Source organism: Myotis davidii, unplaced genomic scaffold, assembly GCF_000327345.1.
Source record: "Myotis davidii unplaced genomic scaffold, ASM32734v1 scaffold107, whole genome shotgun sequence".
In the NCBI taxonomy this organism is placed as follows: domain Eukaryota; kingdom Metazoa; phylum Chordata; class Mammalia; order Chiroptera; family Vespertilionidae; genus Myotis; species Myotis davidii.
The window spans coordinates 2,869,569-2,891,791 of NW_006383012.1; the positions used below are offsets into that span (position 1 = coordinate 2,869,569).

The following is a 22,223-nucleotide window of genomic DNA, read 5'->3' on the forward strand; positions in this document are numbered from 1 at the left end:
AATGCTGATCCCGGTGCCAGGAGGCCTCACGGCTACGCTGATCCGGTTTGGGGAGGCCTCGTGGCTCTGCTGATCCCGTTGCTGGGAGGCATATTACCCTTTTACTATATAGCATAGAGGCCTGGTGCACGGGTGGGGGCCGGCTGGTTTTCCTTGAAGGGTGTCCTGGATCAGGGTGAGGGTCCCCACTCAGGTGCCTGGCCAGCCTGGGTGAGGGGATGATGGCTGTTGGCAGCTGGTCACACACCCTTCAGGGTGGGGGTCCCCACTGGGGTGCCTAGCCAGTGTGGGTGAGGGTTTGAGGGCTGTTTTCAGGCTGTTGGGTGACTGAAACTCCCAACTGCTCCTTTTTTTCTTTCTTTTTTTTTATTCTGAGCCAGATTTAGCTCTGAGGCTCCAGCTCTGAGGACTCTGCTGCTGAAAGCGGGTATCTGGTTTGTTTTGTGTTCTATAATCGAAACTCTGTATCAACTCCAGCTCTGAGATCCTGGTTCGCTGAAAGCAGGTTTCTGGGGTTTTGTTTAGCTTTTATATTTATAACAATGTTTCAAACTGCCAGCTCAGAGGCCGGCAAGGCAGGCGGGGAACGTTGGAGTCCACCGTCACTGAAGCAAGCAAGCCTCATTCATGTTCGCTTTAAGCTGCCTGGCTGCCGGCCACCATCTTGGCTGGCAGTTAATTTACATATATCACTGATTAGTCAATGGGAAGAGTAGCGATCGTACTCCAATTACCATGTTTCTCTTTTATTAGATAGGATAGCCATCCTGATAGGTGTGAGGTGATATCTCATTATGTTTTTTATTTTATTTTAAATTTTATTGCGGTGACATTAGTCTACATGAACATATAGGTTGCATGTATGGATTACTAATTCACAAAATCTGTATATAGGACCATGTGCCCACCATCCAAAGTCAAATCTTCTCCTGTCACCTCATATTAGGACCCCTTTCTTTCCCCACTCCCCTCCCTCTGGCAACCACCACACTGCTGTTTGTGTACATAAGTTTCAGTTTTATATTCCACATACGAGCTAAATCATATATTTCTTAGCTTTCTCTGTTTGACTTATTTCACTTCGCAAAATGTTCTCAAGGTACATCCATGTTGTAAATGACGCTATTTCTTCCTTTCTTATGGCTGTGTAGTACTCCATTGTGTATATATATATATATATATATACCACATCTTCTTTATCTAGTCCTCTGTGGTAGGGCACTTTGGCTGTTTCCAACTCTTGGCCACCGTGAATAATGCTGCAGTGAACATAGGGGTGCATATGTCTTTTCATATAAATGATTCTAGTTTTTCGGGTATAACCGAAGAGTGGAATTGTTGGGTCGTGTGGTAGCTCTATTTTTAATTTTTTGAGGAATCGCCAGACTGCTTTACATAGTGGTTGTACCAGTCTCCATTCCCACCAGCAGTCATTGAGGGTTCCCTTTTTTCCACAACCTCTCCGACACTTGTTGCTTGTCTTGTTGATAAAGACTACTCTAACTGGTGTAAGGTGGTATCCATTGTAGTTTTAATTTGCATTTCCCTGATTGCCAGTGAGGTTGAACATCTTTTCATGTATCTATTGGCTGTTTGTCTTCTTGGGAGAGGTGTATTTTCAGGTCCTCTGTCCACTTTTTGATTGGATAGTTTGGTATTGAGTTTTATGAGTTCTTTTTATATTTTGGAAATTAAACCTTTGTCAGAGTTACTGTTTGCAAATATCATCTCCCATCTGGTTAGCTGCCTGTTTGTTTTGTTGTCCGTTTCTTTTTCTGTGCAGAAGCTCTTCAGTTTGATATAGTCCCATTCATTTATGTTTGCCTTTACCTCCCTTACCTTTGGGGTCAAGTCCATAAAATGTTCTCCACTTAGGTCCATAAGTTTGCTACCTATATTTTTTTCTATGTGACTTATAGTCTGGGGTCTTATGTCTAAGTCTTTGATCCATTTTGAATTAATTTTTGTACATGGGGATAAAATGCAGTCCAGTTTCATTTGTTTGCATTTCTGTGATGATTAGTGATGTTGAGCATCTTTTCATGTCTCTTGGCCATCTGTATGTTCTCTTTTGGAAAAGTATCTATTCAGCTCCTTTGCCCATTTTTTTTATTGGGATTGTTTTTTTGGTGTTGAGTTCTTTATAAATTTTGGATATTAAATCCTGTATCAGATGTGTCATTGATGAATATGTTCACTCACAGAACCATTCTTTATATATTATTCTGCAATTTAATATGTTTCTGTTTTTGGAGGTGTTGTTTACTTTTGTTTCTGAGATTTATCTGAGTTTCTGGAGGTGTAGTGATTTTTAACATGGTGAAGAGGGACTTTGCCGTAGAGGCTCCTTGTGCAAGCGTGTAGAAGTTTTCATACTGTAAATACCTAGGAGTAGAATTGATGGATCTAATGCGTAGATGTGGCATTTTCAAATTCATCAGGTTTTTACTAAATTGTTCGCCATAATAGTTTTAACAATGATACTTTTAACAGCAGAGTGAGTATTTTCAGCTCCATATTCTCTAACAGTTGGTTTTATCAGACGTTTTACTTGCTAACCTGATGGCAGTAATGTCTCTTACTAGTTCTCAAATTACTATTTGAAATATTGAGCAGTTTTGAAACAGTATTTATTGGTCATTTAAGTATTATTCTATTAATTGCCTGCCCATTTTTTAGTGCTGTATTTATATTGTGGAGGCCCTCTTCACCTTGCTTGTATTCTTAACTCCCCATGCGTGCACCTATCCCTAAACCACCCAGCTCTTCATGTAGATATCTTCCTTACTTACCCCTTTACACTCCAGTGTCACACACTGGTCCATCACTACCTGTGCACGTTCTTTTCACTCCATTCAGTCTCTGATTCTTCATGCTGAGCCATCCCCCTGTGAGGACACACATCCCCACCCCCTTGGCCCCTTGACACCTTCTGTGGATTGCCAACTTATGTTGATGTTCACTTTGTCCTGTTTGGGTTCTGATACCCCCCAAACTGAACTGCCCCCTTGTGGGATTGTCTTTCTCCTCTTACCTGGGCTCTGAAATCCAAGATGGGGGTAGACTTTCAGTACTCTACCCTCCTTAGTCTCCTGCTGACATTCTGCTATGGGACTTTTTGATTTTTCACTTTCAACCATCACTGGGGTGGATGCCCACCTGCTCTGCAAAACTCATTTGCTTTAGTTCTGACTTGACCAGGATGGTCAAGTGTTTGACACTCAAAAATGTTATTATAGTTTTATTAAATAAGAAAAATACAGATACAACAGAAACAAATGAGTATATATGAAGGACAAATATTATATTGCTGCTGTGAAAGTTAACAAGAATTTGAGGTGTGAAAAGATTTACCTAGGAACTAGAAATAAAACCAAGAATTAAAAAAACTTACGTTATATAGTAACTAGAGGCCTGATGCACGAAATTCGTGCATGGGTAGGGTCCCTAGGCCTGGCGATCAGGGCCCCCCCAAGCGCCCCACTGGCACTAGCCTTGACTGGTCCCACCCCCCACCACTGCTGCTGGTCACCTCCCTTTGGAAGGTAGTCCCCAGATCTACCTGCATCAGAGTCATCTAGAATGCTTGTTTAAGTGCAGATTCTTCATGTCCTTTTTTCCTGAACCTATTTGCTGTTTTCTATACATATTTCACTTTGCTTATTTTGTTCTTTTACCAGACTGCTCTCCATTCTATCTTCATCACTTTTGAAATCATTGCTGTTAATTAGAGCTATCTGATAATTAGGTGCAGATAGAGCAGTTTTAGTGTAGTGGTTAGGAACATAGGCTGTAGATACATACTGTCTACGCTGGAATCTCATCCTTACCATTTTCCCAAGATTAAAAGCTAGTTAAAAATATTTCTGTGCCTCAGTGTCTCTGTGAATGAAATAGGGATAACAATTTATCTCATAGGGCTGTTATGTGTATTAAATGTATTAATATTTGTTAATTCCTTATAATAGTGCTTGTACATGGAAAGCACTCAGACATTAGCTCCTGTTGTGACTTTTCCTCTTTTTCATCTCTTAACAAAATTTTGTTCTATAGTAACTGGTATACTCATCTTACTTCTTTTTGTACAGACTATAAATTATTTGAGGATAAGGTCTACCTTATTAATTTTTATAGATTTTCAAAGGATTTTGCATAAGTGCTTGATAAATATTTACTGTATAAAATAAGAAAATGCCAAAATTGTCAGTATAATTGTTTTTCAGAGCCCATTTGCTTAGAATAAATTATAACCTAAAATATTAATATTATCTGTATTCTATTTCAGGAATTCTAATGAATCATTGCTTGACCAGCGCCATTTTACCAGTTGAAATGAGTTATCAGAAATGGGAATAGATCCAACATGTAATAGATGGCTGTTACTCCATGGTGATCGCTTCTTCAAGCCAGTACCTTTTTGATTCCATAGGATCTTTGTCTCTTCATCTTTGAATTCTAATTACTATTGTTGGCAAATAAAATAAGAGTTCATGTAGTTTTTGCCAAAGCTTGAGTCACCATGAGTAGTAGTTTAGGAAAAGAAAAGGACTCTAAAGAGAAAGATCCCAAAGTACCATCAGCCAAGGAAAGAGAAAAAGAGGCAAAAGCCTCTGGAGGTTTTGGGAAAGAGAGCAAAGAAAAAGAACCTAAGACCAAAGGGAAAGATGCCAAAGATGGAAAGAAGGACTCCAGTGCTGCCCAACCAGGGGTGGCTTTTTCAGTTGACAATACGATCAAACGGCCAAATCCAGCACCTGGGACTAGAAAAAAATCTAGCAACGCAGAGGTAATTAAAGAGCTCAACAAATGTCGGGAAGAGAACTCAATGCGTTTGGACTTATCCAAGAGATCTATACACATATTGCCATCATCAATCAAAGAGTTGACTCAATTAACAGAACTTTATTTATATAGCAACAAATTGCAGTCCCTCCCAGCAGAAGTGGGCTGTCTAGTAAATCTCATGACACTGGCTCTAAGTGAAAACTCACTTACCAGTTTGCCTGACTCTCTTGATAACTTGAAGAAGCTGCGGATGCTTGATTTACGGCATAATAAACTGCGAGAAATTCCTTCTGTGGTGTATAGGCTAGATTCTCTCACCACTCTTTATCTTCGCTTTAATCGTATAACTACTGTGGAAAAGGACATCAAAAACCTGTCAAAACTCAGCATGCTTAGCATTCGAGAGAACAAAATCAAACAACTACCTGCTGAAATTGGTAAGAGCTTTGGTTTACTATTATTGTTTGTAGCATTTATTATGCTAAATAATTTGAGTACCTTTCCATACCAGTAAATATTTGATACTTGCCTAAAAGCATCTGGTTTCTAAATTCTATCTTATTTATTGTTTACTTTAATTAAGTTTAGCAATATTAATAGTACATGGTTTGAGGTATTGTATAGACTCAAGAAAATGAATTTGAATATAGATGCAATTAGGCCTTTTCCCCACAAACCTAATCTGCTTTCATTTTCATTGAAGAAAAAGTGAATTTTAAGCAGAAAAAAAATGTTTGCCTGATTTTTAAGTTGTTTTTTAAGTATTTATATATGTAATTTTATTAGATCCATTAAGGCTACATATTCCCATTTTCTGACTTTCCCTTCTTTACCTGAAAAATGTTTGTTTAAATTCACATCCCTTTTATACCTAAGTTACTACAAAAGATTGGCATATCAGGACAGTGTCAGATGAAGATTGAAGAATTTTAAAAGTACTCACATGTTCATTAAAAACAATCCAAGATACAGAAAAGTAGCAGAAAAGTCACATACTAAATGAAACACTGTTAGCAACTTGGTAGATTTCATTCCAGTTTTTGTATATAAAGCTAAATTTTACTGAAACAAATGTTATTAAAGGAATGGTGGTAGAATAAAAATAGGAAATATACACGTGTAAAAAAGTCAGTAAAAAATTTATTGCTTTGATATTCTTAATTATGGAAAAAATTTAGAAACATTTGGAATATAGTAAACCTTTGACTTATCAATTTTGGGAAATTGATAAAGGTATTGTCTTTGTGGGCCCTTTTTATAAATTTTAAAAAATTGACATACTTGATTAAGCAACTTTTAAAGGAAAGTTTTCTTTTGTATGAAAGTCCAATTCTTAATAAAAAGGTTGGATTAAATATTTTGTTGCATTGATCTTATAGTGAGTGATAAAGGAAATTTCCTCCTCTTAGGCTCTGCAGCTTTGGAGAAGTGTAATATTCTGTATTTTAAAAATTTTATCTAGTTTTGAAGAAGATGCAGTGTAAATTTTAGTTATGGTTTCACTACATTTGACTCTAACCAGAAACTTAAAATTGTAACTTAATTTTGGTTTAATTAAATGTACTTAGAAAAATCCATGATAGATTTTTCTGAAGCAGTAGTTACGAAATGTGGCTCACTTATGAGATATTAAAGTATTCCCAGGAATTTGAATGGAAACTTTCCTTTCCATGTGTTCAGATGAGGATGTAGCTGCTGAACAACTTCTGATTTTATACCAGATTCAGTCAAAATTTTACCTGGATATATGGCTCGTGGTGGAATAGAAATTATAGGCTTTTGGAGAAAGAAATGCTTACTTTTTAATATGGGAAAAATGTTATTTCCTATCTTTGCTCTTGTTGTTTTGCATATGTTTCATTCTCCATTCTAAAACTTTGGCTTTAATTCATATGAAGTCTCTCTTTAAGGATTTTTTTTTTCCAATAGAGAAGTTATCATATTACCTGGGAATTATGAACACATTTTAAAAAACAATTGTTTTGATTTATTTTAGAGTGAGAGAAAGGGAGAGAGAGATAGAAACATCAATGTGTGAGAGGAATCAGTGGGCTGCCTCCTGCACACCTCCTACAAGGGATTAAGCCTGAAACCCAAGCATGTGCCCTGACCAGGAATCAAAGCATGATCTCTTGGTGCATGGGTTGATGCTCAATCTACTGAGCCACACCAGCCGATCAAGAACACATTTCTTAAGCAAGGGATTATTTCATGGGATTTTAAATTTACTTCAGTTGTTCTTGAACATATAAGTATTTAAACATTTTTACTAAAAAGTGAATGTAGTTTTTTAAATTGGAAATTTTTCTTTAATTAAATGGTTGATACTTCTGCCTGTCTAATTTTTTACTTTCATTTCTAAATCTGTAATTTAAAGAATAAACACAGAATTTATTTTTAATGAGCATCCTCCCACCATTAGTGACATTATTAAAGTTGATGCTGTAATTTCTGTAAAACTAACTTCATAAATGTTATTTTATTTCAAGAAGGGCATCAGGTAGAAAGTAAACTGCTTTTAAATACAAAACTTAATATTTATTATGAGGAATTAAGATATATAAGATTTAACTTAGATGCATGAATTTGGGGCTGTACACTGTTCTGTAAATGAGTACTTTACATACATTATCTCATTAAATTGTATAATCCAAGGAAATAGGTATCTCTCCTCCTATTGTACTGAAGAAGGAACTGAAAATGTAGAGAGATTTAGATAATTTACTCGATATCATGCAGCTAGGAAGTTTAGAATATGAACCTAGATCTTACACTACTGCCCCCTCTAGTCTAGAAAAGTGGGTCCCCTCCCATAGATTATGATTTAGTGGTCTGGCAGGTCCAGGGCATCTGTACTTTTAAAGAATAAGCTGGGTTATTCTATGTGTAGCCTCAATTGAAAGCCATTGCATTAGATTTTTTATTTTTTTGAAGTGGGGAGGATAGCAGCTTAAGATGTAATTCATATATTTAAAGTATATAATTCATTGTTTTTTAGCATGTTCACAGATCTGTGCAACCATCACAAACAATTTTTAGAACATTTTCATCACACCAAAAAGAAACTGTACCCTTTAGCAGTCACCACTTCTATTTTCTCCAACCCCTTAGCCCTAAGGCAAACACTGATCTACTTTCTGTTTCTATAGATTTTCCTATTCTGTACATTTCATGTAAGTGGAATCATACAAAATATGGTCTTGATGATTGGCTTCTTTCACTTAGCATCATGTTTTCTGCATTCATCCATGTTATAGCGTATATTAGTTCTTCATTTCCTTTTATTGCTGAATATATTCCATAGCATGAATATACCACATTTTATTTGCCCATTCAGTTATGTTGAACATTTGGGTTGTTTCTACTTTCTAGGTATTATGAATACAATTACTATGAACATTTTTGTACAAGTTTGTGTTTGGACATTGGTTTTCATTTTTCTTACATATGTACTTAGAAGTGGAATTACTGAGTCATATGGTAATTTTATGTTTAATATTTTGAGGAACTACTAGACTGTTTTCCTAAGTGAATGCACCATTTTACATTACCAAGAGCAATGTCTGAGGGTTCCAATTTCTCTACATTTTCAATATTCTTGTTATTTTCTTTATTATAGCCATTCCATTTATTATAAAGGAAAGAAATGGTTATTTTCTATGATGCAGACCATCCTTTACTATATGCTAAATAAAATCAGTTCTTTTAAGAATGTTTGCAAAATAAGGCTCAGGCACAAAAATGAAGTAAAATGAAAATTTTACATTTTTAAAAGTGTTACACTCCTTTCATATAATTTGCTAAAACCCATTAGAGAATTTAGAAACCACAATTTATGCAAATTATCATTTTGTTAAACTTTTATTTATAAGTACTTAATTAACATTGATACATATTAGATTTATAGTATGCATATTAATGGCTTTTTATTTCTTGTTTTATAAGTATACCATTTTCAATTATGCCATCCAGTTTGTGTTCGGCAGTATATTTGAGGAATATGAGGAATTAGAAGTTTTAGAAATATAGCGACTATTTAGTCTAAATCATATATTTGAAACTTAACCATTATTCAAGGTTGTTCTTATAGGGAAATTATATTAAAACTAGAGGCCCGGTGCACGGATTCGTGTACTGGTGAGGTCTCTCGGCCTGGCCTGTGGAAATCAGGCCAAAATCAGCTCTCCCAACATCCCCCGAGGGGATCCAGATTGCGAGCGGGCACAGGCCAGGCCGAGGGACCCCACTGGTGCATGATCGGGGCTGGGGAGGGATTGTGGGAGGGCTCCAGGGTGTGTCCGGCCCATCTCGCCCAGTCCTGATCAGCTGGACCCCAGAAGCAAGCTAACCTACCAGTCGGAGCGTCCGCCCCCTGGTGGTCAGTGCGCTTCATAGTGACTGGTCGAACAGTCGAACAGATGGTTGGACACTTAGCTTATTAGGCTTTTATTATATAGGATCAGAATATTTATCTATTTAAGTATTAATGACATCTTTATTAATGCCCCGTGATTTGATACCAGGGATTAGTATTTACATGGGTGAACATTGGCAGAAAACAGTAAAAGGATACTGAACAGAGTACATGTAAGCATATGAAGAGCAGAGGTAAATATATCAGAGAGTAGCCAAGAAAACTCTTCATTTGGTAATGTTCATTTACTTTTCTTCTTTTGCATAAGGTATGTCTTTTTGTGTTAAATAGATAGATGGAAACCTTCATTATTGCTTTTTTTTGTAGATGAGTATTCCATTCTTCCTGTTCAATACCTCCTTTTACCATTTGCTACTTTGAAAGAGGCTTCATGTACACCAAGAGAGTCAAGAAATCCTGTTTTCACAGGGAAAACAGTATATCACCATTCCCTGCTGCCTGCCCCTGCCCGACTGGTTCCTTTGAGTTTCATGTTAGATGATTTTGTAAAAAAAAAAAAAGAAAGAAAGAAAATTTTTTTGGCCTGGATGGATTAGAATGAGGGCCATCAGGTAGTCAGTTTGAATAATTCATCAATTTAATTCAAGAAATTCTGGACAAGGAAGTTTTATAGAATTTTATTCTTCTAGGAAGGAAATGGTTACTTTTTGAAACCAGAAATAAACCCCATCTTTGTCTCTTACTAATATTACTACAATTTATTTCCTTCATTGAATTATGGCCTAGTTTAAGATTTCTCCTCTTATTAAAGTTTCCCCCTAATATATTATTCTTTATAAGATAAGAGAATGATCTGATATGTTAAAGCATATGCTTTTTGAGAACCCAGATTATTGTCATTCATTTAAAAAACAACTCACGGCATTCAGATATATGAGAAAGTAGAATAAGTAATTTTTTGTACACATTTGACTCAGTAACATTTATTGAAATAAAATCAATTTTCTATTATACTGCAGTGTTACATTTTATTTATTTATTTTAAATATATTTTATTGATTTTTTACAGAGAGGAAGGGAGAGAGATAGAGAGTTAGAAACATCGATGAGAGAGAGACATCGATCAGCTGCCTCCTGCACATCTCCCACTGGGGATGTGCCCGCAACCCAGGCACATGCCCTTGACCGGAATCGAACCTGGGACCCTTCAGTCCGCAGGCCGACGCTCTATCCACTGAGCCAAACCGGTTTCGGCCAGTGTTACATTTTATAAGTCAAGTTAGATATATTATTAATATATAATAAATGCATATATACTCTATCTAAACAAAAATGCAAAAACAGAATGAGCAATTTTTTTAAAAGTTGAAGGATCACAGATTTTAATTCCCAATTATGTAATTTTCTATGAACTATTGTAGACAATAAATGTTAAATTTTTAATAAATGTGGCTTGAAGTGAATATAATGAAACCTAGTATTATTAGTTATTCTTCAATATTAACTCAAATTGTAACCCTTAGTCCCCAAAATTTTTAAAATTTTCCCAGGACTGCCAGAGGTTATACAGTTGCTTTCACGGTCCAGGTAACATTATTTAATTATTTCATCTGAGTATTTTGTACAAGTGTTAATGACTAACTTAGTTTGGCAAGAAAAATAAAACAGGAAAGGGAATTCAGAGTTGTTAATAAATAACTCCTTTTGATCAGGATTCAGTATGAAACCTTAGAGACTTAGAAATGAACTGTTGACTTAGTTTATTGTTATTAAATTGTCAGGTATTTCACTGAACAACAACAAACCTGGAGAAGTTATTGGTAATGGAGGCAGGAGAAGAACAGGGAAAATAGCACTTGTGCTGAGGAAGGATTTGATAGGATATCATTGACTTCTGGTACTGCTGATGTGACAGCACACTACACATTGAAAGCAATGTGTAGACACTGTTACCCATGTTGCTAAGTTGTAGAAGCAGTTAACTGAAAGAATAAGTCATTTTCTTCTTTTTTAGGTATATTTGAGATACAGCATATTAGTCCCAGGTCAATAATATAATGATTCAGTGATTGTAAGATGCCATTTTCAAATAACAGTTTAGATTTTGTGTTTGACATTTTAATTATGATAATAGAAACGAAATTTTCCTTTCAATATTATTTAATATATTTAATAATTCTTATTCAATTTTTATGTTGGTCAATTTATAGGTGAATTATGTAACCTCATTACGCTGGATGTAGCTCACAATCAACTTGAACATCTTCCAAAGGAGATTGGAAACTGCACACAGATAACCAACCTTGACTTGCAGCACAATGAACTGCTAGACCTCCCAGATACTATAGGTATGGTATGAGAGGTGAAAGAAGATATTGATAATTATTTATAGCTACTTGGACATTAAAATACTATTTTTTTTAAAGATATATTTTATTGATTTTTTACAGAGAGGAAGGGAGAGGTATAGAGAGTTAGAAACATCGATGAGAGAGAAACATCGATCAGCTGCCTCTTGCACACCTCCTACTGGGGATGTGCCCGCAACCAAGGTTCATGCCCTTGACTGGAATCGAACCTGGAAACCTTCAGTCCACATGCCGACGCTGTATCCACTGTGCCATACCGGTCAGGGCTAAAATATTATTTTTGTTAACAAATATTAAAAGATTAGAATTTAACATTGTCAAAGTAGTAAAAGCTTCTAAAAGATAGTATTTTAAAATCACTATTTCCATTTCCTGGCAGAAAATAATTATATTTTTGGAAATGAGCTCAACTGGATTATAAAGACTATTAAAGCATATGTATATATTCTATAGCTCTGTGCTTAAATTGCAGAATGGGTGCATTTTCTGTTTTTGCTGATTTCAGAATGTTGCAGTGTATTATATAGAGTATGGTCCTTTTCTTTTTTGTTTGTTTGTTTTTTACTAAAGTAGACCATACTGAAAAATAAAACCATTGCTATTTAGTGTTTAAAACATGGGCAGTATAGTTTAAAGCAGTGGTTTTCAACTTGTGGGTCGCAACCCCTTTGGGGGTGAACGACCCTTTCACAGGGGTCACCTAAGACCATCGGGAAACACATATATAGTTACATATTGTTTTTGTGATTAATCACTATGCTTTAATTATGTTCAATTTGTAACAATGAAATTGGGGGTCACCACAACATGAGGAACTGTCTTAAAGGGTCGTGGCATTAGGAAAGTTGAGAACCACTGGTTTAAAGTGTATTCATCTGTAATACTGAGGGACATAAGGAAAAGTTTAATTATTTTTTTTATATTCTTTGATAGTTGTCAGCAAATAGAATATACGAGTAGCTCTTATTCCAAGTATAATGGCAAAATGAATAAGTAATGTTTATTATAATTTTTCATATTGTCATTTATCATATACCATGCTTACTAAAATAATTCTTTTGCCTTCCTCCATCCCTCTCATCCCCACTACTTTGATTGTATAGCAGAAGATTGAGATTTGGTGAGAAATTAGAACATTTGGGTTTTGATCTGTTACAAAACTCAGCAGTCCTAATTGACTTTTGAGATTCTTCCTCAAATTTATTGGAGAAGCCTGATTCACCTAAAACAGATAGTGGCAAACTAATTAGAATATAGTTTTCCTGTTACTTTTCATCTTTTTTCTAGTCTGCTTTCTTTTTTAACAAACTTTTTCACTATTAATTTTATTTATTTTTTTAGATAGAAAATAATTTGCCATTTACATGCAATAAGCGTTAATATTTCAAGAAAATGATTTTAAATATAATAATATTACATGCAATAAACATTAAAATTTCAAGAAAAAAAGATTTTAAAAGATTTTAAATATAATAATATTACCAAAACTGTACTAACATAGTATAATATCACAAAAGTTGTAGGAAATATTAAAAATCTGCAGCCCTAGCCACTTCGGCTCAGTAGGTAGATCGTCGGCCTGTGAACTGAAAGGTCCCAGGTTCGATTCCAGTCAAGGGCACATACCCAGGTTGTGGGTTCAATCCCCAGTGGGGGACTTGCAGGAGGCAGCGGACCCATGATTCTCTCTCATCGTGGATGTTTCTATCTCTCCCCTTTCCTTCCTCTCTGAAATCAATAAAAATATATTCAAATAAAATAAAAATCTGCAAATAACAGGATTCTATTATATTCTAAAATATTTTTTTTCCTCTGGCTCTATTTTTGTTCATCAGTTTACATTGTTTATTCCACAAATGAGTGAGACCATGTGATATTTAGCTTTCTCCAACTGGCTTATTTCGTCTAGTCTGCTTGAAAAGTATAACTTAAGATGAAAAACAAACAAAAAAACCAACACCTATTCTGGAGGGTCAATGCTGGTCCGGTAGCAGCTGCCCTACTGTCCTTTCCCCGGACTAAAGAAATTAGCCCTAAACTCACAGTTGGAAATCAAGTCTTCTAACTACCACCTTAAAATTACTTTTCCAAAATTCACTTTATGTCCTCACCTTTTCTTTTTTAAAAAACATAAGATGTTTTGCCTCTTTAACATGAAAATTTGTTTTTTTATCCTCACTTGAGGATATTTTTCCATTGATTTGTAGAAAGAGTGGAAGGGAGGGGAAGAGACAGAAACATCTATGTGAGAGACACACATTGATTGGCTGCCTCCCACATGAGTCCCAGCCAAAGCCAGGGATCAAGCCTACAACCAAGGTATTTGCCCTTGACCAGAATCCAAGGGACCCCTCAATCTGCAGGCCAATGCTCTATCCACTGAGCAAAACTGCTGGCTAGGGCTAGCATGAATACTTTTAAGAGTAGTCATCACTCCTTGATAGTAATCACTGCCATTTATTCCAGGCTGAGCAGTGCCAGGACCACTGACAGCTCATAGTGTGTGAAGAAGAACAGAGGAAATGAGGGGACAATTCATTGCTATTAAGTCAGAGAGTACTTGAAAACAGATTATAGTTTCTCTGATTTAATCATTAGTTTACCCTATTGAATAAAAAGTATATTCTCTTTTATGTAAATAGTAGAGGCCTGGTGCACGTATTCATGCACCAGTGGGATCCCTCGGCCTGGCCTGCAAGATCTGACCAAAACTGGCTCTCCGACATCCCCCATGGGGTCCTACATTGCGATAGGGCACAGGCCAGGCCATGGGACCCCACCAGTGCACGATCAGGGCTGGGGAGGGACCGTGAGAGGGCTCCAGGGCATGTCCAGCCTGTCTCACTCAGTCCGGATCAGCCGAACCCCAGCAGCAAGCTAACCTACCAGTCCGAGCATCTGCCCCCTGGTGGTCGGTGCATGTCATAGCGAGCAGTTGAGCAGCCTTAGCATTCATTAGCATATTACACTTTGATTGGTTGAATGGATGACCAGCTACTTAGCATATTAGGCTTTTTTATATAAGATTTTCTTATTCAAGAATCAGTTATGAACTAAAGAAAATATTAAACTTCATTATAATAGTCATTTGGTTTCAAACTATGAACCTGATCATCTTAAAGCCTTCTGAGATCTCTGGTGGTTTTATGAAATTGGGGTTGGGAAAGGGTTGTATCTGAAGTAGGAAAATATATTTTACTTTATATTTCTTCTCAAAATGAGATAGAAATATGCAACAAGACCTTGCCTTCAAGGCCGGAGCACAGAACAATTCACAGAGTTCTTTTTGTTGCACCGGGCTCTGAAGAAATATTACAGTAATTACGGTTTTATCAACAAGTAGAGTTTTAGTAGTTAGGTTTTAGATAATTACAGTGCAGTTTGCATATAAAAACTTTATTAGTTTTCTTTTTAATAATGGCATTCTTTTGGGTTTTTGGCATTTATAAATTTTGTATTGGTTGCTTTTCAGTATGCTTTCAGGTTTTCAGATTAATGTTGAAAATTGTATCTTTGATATTATTTCGTTGTTAGAGTTGTGTCTTTTCCACTGATATTTTGCTACTTTGTTAAAATAAGATTAAGGCTATTTAAGTTAGAGTCTTACTCAAAGATTATACTGATTTAGCCTAAAGATGCTGATTATATTTGCTGGAATTGAAAGCATTTAATTTGAATTCATAGCCATTTGATGTTGCCATATTTTAAAATCTGACAGCATAAGAAAGCCAGCTGTCAAAGTAGAGCACAAGAACAACTTACTGTCAAAGTTAAGCACCTAAAAGCTAAATGCCAGTGATTGGCAAAGATCAGCCTACATTTATACACAGAATCTCAGCAACATTGACTTAGTCGCAATAGCTCAGCACTAAAGCAAGCTATGGCTTGATTTCTAGGTTGCAGTTTAGTTTGTGGTTTACCGCTCATTGAAAGAGGTTAGAGGTTGAAACCACTGTAGGGGGTGAATCACACAGTAAGTTCCAGACTTTTTATGTCAGTTTTTTTCTGGTATAAGAGAGTTTTGATATTTCATCCTTAATTTTTTTTCACCTCTTTTGTTTTTCTGAGAGTAATAGATTTTGGCAAACTGTGGATGACTCTTTGAACATGCATGTTCTTAAGAAAGTGGTAATGCCTTTGCAAATGTGAATTTCTTCATCAGAATAGCATATTCTCATACATCACATTTTTAAAAGTTCAGGTTCTTTTACCATACACAGTGAAAAAGAAAATGTTTAGGAATATTGAAGGTACTATTTTTGTTTAACCATGATTTTTGGTATTATGTAATGTTATATGGCAATTTCACCATCATTTTCATTTTGTAATTTTTAAATTCTAGAAACCTATTCTGATTTTGAAAGTGAGAAACTTAAGTTATTTTGCCTTTGGAAGAGAAGTTTTAGGAATCTGGTTCTGTTTACTGGACTTTTAAGTTGATAAGCAATTTACTTTTAGGTTTTATTGAAAAATTTTAAAAAATGGTTAAAATGTTGTATTTGTCTACTATTTTACTATAAACAGTGATTGAACGAGACATATCAGTTCATGGAAGAAAATTGGGGGGTGGGGGCTTTTTACTATCAATAAGCCTTTCCTTATCTGACAGATTTCAAAGACCCCTTAATGAATGCTCCAGCCATCTTTAATCATAAAAGCATAATATGGTTGGTAATTAGACTGAATAGCCAAACGACCTTCCGGACAAAGCCAGGGCTGTGAGGTGCCGTAGGGAAACTGGTGCTGGCAGCTGGGGGAAGGAAGGACTACTCTTGCACGAATTTCATGCATGGAGCCTCTAGTTATAGTGGAATAGCTTTCTTCCATAGGGAAAGCAGGGGTATAAGGGGGAGAAAGGATTGGCCTTATTTATTCCAGTTTTTTTTTTTTAAGGTTTACTGCCTCTTTAATCTTCAACTTCATACAGCAAATAAAAATTTGAGATTTTGAAGTTATTCATAGTCAGACATTATCACTGCTACCAGGAAATTTCCTACCTTTACCAGGCTTGCTATAGCTATAGTGGCCATGGCATTACATAGGCTTGTTTTTATTTCTCCCTCCAGACACATCTCAGCAATGTCATCAGAAAGGCACTAGTGAAGCATCCGTAGTTAATTTAGAAAGCATTTTAAAGACAAAATTAAGTTGTCTTTGCTAAGTGGTAGTTTTTACTGTTGCTTTTGTATTCAGTTTTCTGCTTATTGGAATCTTAATTAAACAGAACCAATGAACTCTTTTTTAAAAAATATGTTTTTATTGATTTTGGAGAGAGAGAAAGGGAGAGGGAAAGATAGAAATATTGATGTGTGAAAGGAACATCGATTGGCTGCCTCCTGCACACATCCCACCGGGGATGGAGCCTACAGCCCTGTCATGTGTCCTGACCGGGAATCAAACCAGTGACCTCTTGGTGCTTGGGTCAATGCTCATCCTAATGAGCCACACCGGCTGGGCAGAACTAGTGAACTCTTGACCCAGTTTCTAAACACCATAGTAATAAAGTAATGTAAATGAGCATAGCATATTTCTGGAATAGTTCAAATTGCGGGAACTGAAGTGGTTGCTATTAAAAAAAACTTAGCAAATTTTGCATTATATTTGTCTAAACTTATTGGCATAGAATTATCAGAGTATTTTCATTGTAAATGACTTTGACAATAAAATGAGCTATTTTGTCATTTCTTATAACTTCAGTCACATTTCTTTAGCAAGAGGGGAAGATGCAAATGAGTGGTAACTAGATGAGGGTTATAAGGCTCCCTCCTAGGGTTTCAAGACTAATAAATCTTCTGTAGGTATTGCAGTAAAGTTGCATCTAAGAGAGAACGTTATTCATGCAACTTTTTGAAAAGATGAAAAAGAGATAGACAAACATCAGAAGATTGCTGAAAGTTGGAAGGCATCCAAACATTTGTCTCCCAAAAAGTTGTGTCACGTAAGACAACTACTTCTGTTATTCTGTTATTCCTAATGATGGTAATACTGTTTAATTTAAAATCAGAACCTCTATTTGATGTTCAAACCCTGGCAGTTTAAAAATGTTATAGCAACCGTTAATAATTTGAAATTAGGAAAGAAATTAACTAGTCAGGTTAAAGAAACACTAAATTCTCATCAGTGTTTTTTGTTTGTTTTATAAAAATGTACATATTTTCTAGTGTATATTGTTTGGGAAATTAAATTTGATTTAAACCTTTTATGATAGCAGATGTCACATTCATTCATGTAGCTTACCTGTAGCTTGCCATATACTAGTATGTAGTCTTGGCAATAGAACTAGAAAATGCCTGTTTTCTGCTCTGCTTTTTTAAATGTATTCAATAGTGGCTGATTTGTGCTCAATCCTAGTGTATACTTAGATAATAGAGACTATAACTTTCACTTTGATTTGTAATTTTTAAAAATATTTTTGAGGAATTTTTTACTATCAGGTCAACTTTTCAGAGAATTTTTAGAATGTTTATATTAAAACTCATGGAAAATATTGAACCTTTCTTATCTCAGAATTATTGTGCATTGTATATTTTAAATAATACCATTAGAAATTTGAAAGTTTTTTTCTTCAAAATTAAATGTTCATTTTTATATATAATCACTTGTTCCATGTTGGATCATCATCACATAGATACAAATGGGGTAACTATTATAAATTTCAAATGTACACTGCTTGATGTTATTCGACTAGGCCTTATCTAAAGGTTAATTTATTATTAAAGCATGCCAATACTTTCTAATAATTTATTTTTATAATGGACTTGTAGTGTATTTCATTATTTCTCTAAGACAAGTGGCTTCAACATCATCCTAATTGGTGAAGTGTAGTGTGTTGTTTCTTGGTACTTAAAGTTAAGGATCTTGCTGAAATAGTGCTTTACAGTAATTCATAAATATCTGGTTGATAGCCTAGGACAGTGAGAGGCTCATCGTATATTTTTTTTAAGTTCTCTTTTTGTGTGTATTCATAGGAAACCTGTCCAGTTTGAGTCGTCTTGGTCTGAGATATAACAGACTGTCAGCAATACCCAGATCACTGGCAAAATGCAGTGCACTTGAAGAATTAAATTTAGAGAACAATAACATTTCTACTTTACCAGAGGTAAGTAGAAATAAGTCTTCAAGATAATAAAGGAGAAATAGTAAGTTTTTACAGCTGTTTAAATAATTTGATGATTGAGATTGCCTAAAAAGAAGTATGCTGTGGATATATAGCCACCACTAAGATAATTCCAAAGAAGAAAGAATAGGTATGATTAAAGGAACATATTAAAAAAATTTTTGATGTGCAGAAAGGAGAAACCAAAGTGGTAAGTTGGTGTGCTACATTCCCCTTTAGCACCTAATTCTTTTTCATGTCATCTGAAACTAGCAATAAAAGCTATAATAAAGGAAAAGTATGGCTGGTTTTAAAACTCACTACCCCACCCAATTCAGTTATAAAAAAAAAAAAAGGTACTGAAGAAAGATGATAAATGAAAAGAATGAACTATATAGTATATACTATTTATTATCAAGATAATATTGGTAGCAACACACCTGTGACCCAAGTTATTACCCTGCTTATGCAATAATATTAAAGCCTATTTTGCATCTATCAGTCACCAAAATGTGTTATTTTTTTTAACATACTAGTTTTAATTTGGGTTTGGTTGGTTGTATTAGAAAGATATTTTCACTTATTTTACTCAGATTAATTGGGGAAGATACTTTAAAAAATTCTTTTCAACTTTATTATTTTTTTTACTCTTGCATTTCTTTCTTTTGCTATGTACTATTTTAGCATACCCAAAAACTTGTGTGTTTGCTTATGGTTATTCAGCATAAATTATAGTATTCTAACATAAAAGAATGGCATTGTGGACTAATGGATTGAGTGAGCTTTTGCAAAGTCTTTTTTTCTTAACAATTAAAAATATCTAATGTAAGTGGCCCTATTATGTTTTGACTATTGCTAGTTTTTCTGTGGTGTTTGTGTATGTATATTTGAATTAAGAATAAAGATGCTTTGGATGAATGTTTTTCAGATTTATGCTTTGATTTTGAAAGAAGAGTTTGAGTAAATGAAGCTATAAGTTTGTAGCAATTAGTTTACGTGATAAATATATTCAATTTATTTGTTTCTTAAGGATACAGAAATAAAATAGCGCCTATTAATTTAGCTCCTATTAATCTGGGTATTTGGGATTTCAGAAAGTGTCTTGATCAGAGTACCGAAATGAGTTTACCAAGATTGTAGTTTCTAGGCTGGACTGGTTCCTCACCTGTGGCCAAGTATCATTGTTAGCAGCAGTTTAAGTGGGATAAGGAATAGACTCCACAGATTGTAGATAGAGCTCTGACAACTAGACTGTCTGGATTTTTGTGTTTCTGTGATAATGGTAATTTAAAATGATCATAATGGGTGAGGTTCTCCAATGTCATCATCCCCTTTTCTAAAAGTGATTCATATCCATAATAAGACAAATCATTAGCACATTAATTAGACCTTGTTGGGATGCTTTTAGGGTGTTATTTGTGAGTTTAAGTAAGATTGACTGCTTTTACCACTTCACTGTACCTAAATATAAAGACTGGGTATATATCAAATTACACAGTGAGAAATTTAAAAATTTATATATTTAGTCTTACTGTCAGCGAAGGGAAACTAATAATTATTGGGTTCCTCTTAGGATACAGAGATTGTGAAAAGTACTTTCATAAATAATATTTTGTGAGTGAAAAAAGCAATGATTTATTTTTGATAGAATTATAAAGAGGACAGCTCTCTTCTGTCTGGCTGTGGGAGAAGGGCTGGCTGTGTGTGTGTGTGTGTGTGTGTGTGTGTGTGTATGTGTGTGTTTGAACTTGCCTATTTTCAGATGGAGAACTATGAGAGTTTTGATTGTCATTGTCCAAATATGGGAAAGCATTAAATCTTATTTATAGTATATGTGCTTTGTAAGAGCATATTTCTAATGCAAATATCTAATTACTTGTGTGTATTATAAATACAATGAGGAAGACAAAATCTAGACATTCAAGCTGGGGTAGGCAAGAAAATCAGGAAAGTGGTTTCTCGTTGGGGCTTTCATATTGCTGAAATCAGAACTGACAAAATGATTATATACTTTGCCATTTGAAGACTGAAAATGGACTAGTTTTAATGTAGACATAGGAAAAGGAACTTAATAATGCTTAAGGAATAATGCTAGGAGCTCTCTATATATTAACCCATTCAAATCTCCATTATAATCCTAATTATTGGGATATTCTTATAAAATAGGTGGGGAAATAAGACTTGAGAAGTTATGTGTCTGGACAAATTTGTTACATATTTTTCTGGGAATACGGTGAGATATATATTTATTATTTAATTAATTCACCTAAGGTCACAAAACTGGTAAGTGATTATCTAAGATGGGAACTTAGATGTGTCAGACTCTAAAGCAATGATAACCCAAAAGCTTCACCATGTGATCTAAGAATGAAAGGTTTGAGAGCTGCCTTCTTGCTTCCCCTTTTCAAATATCCTCAGGTATGAACATTTTAAAATAGAAGAATGTCAATTCAGTAAAGTAATTAGCTTAACAAGAATAACATTTTTGCCATGAGACTCAATAAAACTTTATTTTCAATGAATTATAATATAGACATTTTTCCTGAATTGACTGCTATACAAAACTCTCTCACCACTCTTATCTGTACTCTTCCTTTTATCTGTGTACACCAGTAGACAAATGTTGAGTAGCTTCTTAACATTCAGTATAAAGAACAAGTTTCAGTTCACCATATAATTATACCCTTAATTATATAGTTATTTCATTCCTTCAGCTGGCCATGCAAATAAACTCCCACCACAAGTGCTGAGTCTTCAGTTTCCTCATGGTATACAGCTAACATTTGAACATTATTTAAAGCACACATACACATGCACATTTCACACTGCTTGTTTTATCCCTGCTTGGGCTTTTACTTCTCTAAATATTTAAATTATGTTTTCTTCATTTAAAATTTATGTCACTCTCAGTCTCCTTACTGCTTTTCCAGTTTTTCCAGTATTTCTCATCTTTCAGTTTAGGTAGAGAAGTGACTTAAAATTTAAGTACTTACTACATGCTAGATATTGTAAAATTATATATGTATTTTATTTCTTTAAAAAGTCTTTACTACAGCCTATAAAATAAGGCATCATCATTTGCAAATGACTAAAACTAAGGTTCAGAGAAATAACTTGCCCAAATCACAAGCTCCTAAAGCAGTGATGGCGAACCTTTTGAACTCGGCATGTCAGCATTTTGAAAAACCCTAACTTCACTCTGGTGCCATGTCACATATAGAAATTTTTTGATATTTGCAACCATAGTAAAACAAAGACTTATATTTGTTATATTTATTTTATATATTTAAATGCCATTTAACAAAAAAATCAACCAAAAAATGAGTTCGCGTGTCACCTCTGACACACGTGTCATAGGTTCACCATCACTATCCTAAAGGATAGAGTCAGGATTCAAAAGTGTTTTATGACCTATACTAGTGTTTCTCAGCATTAATGAGCATACAGATCACCTGAGAATCTTAGGATTCATATGATTCTGCAGGAGCAAACTATAGGACTCTGCATTTCTAACAAGTTCCCAGGGGATGCTGATTTGCCTTTCCTTGAACCAGACTTTGAATAGCAAGAGCCTATCTATCTTATCTACACTAATAAA

The 22,223-nt window shown here is 34.9% G+C and overlaps 1 protein-coding gene across 2 annotated transcripts in view; it reads left to right on the forward strand.

Annotated features, from left to right (window-relative positions):
• SHOC2 (SHOC2 leucine-rich repeat scaffold protein) overlaps positions 1-22,223 on the forward strand; it is a 51,299-nt gene that overhangs the window by 17,792 nt on the left and 11,284 nt on the right. For both annotated transcript variants that reach the window (XM_006778708.2, XM_006778707.2), the window contains exons 2-4: positions 4,286-5,222; positions 11,371-11,508; positions 18,498-18,628. In XM_006778708.2, coding sequence (XP_006778771.1) covers positions 4,520-5,222; positions 11,371-11,508; positions 18,498-18,628 — 972 coding nt within the window. In that variant the 5' untranslated portion in view covers positions 4,286-4,519. The remainder of the gene's footprint in view (positions 1-4,285; positions 5,223-11,370; positions 11,509-18,497; positions 18,629-22,223) is intronic.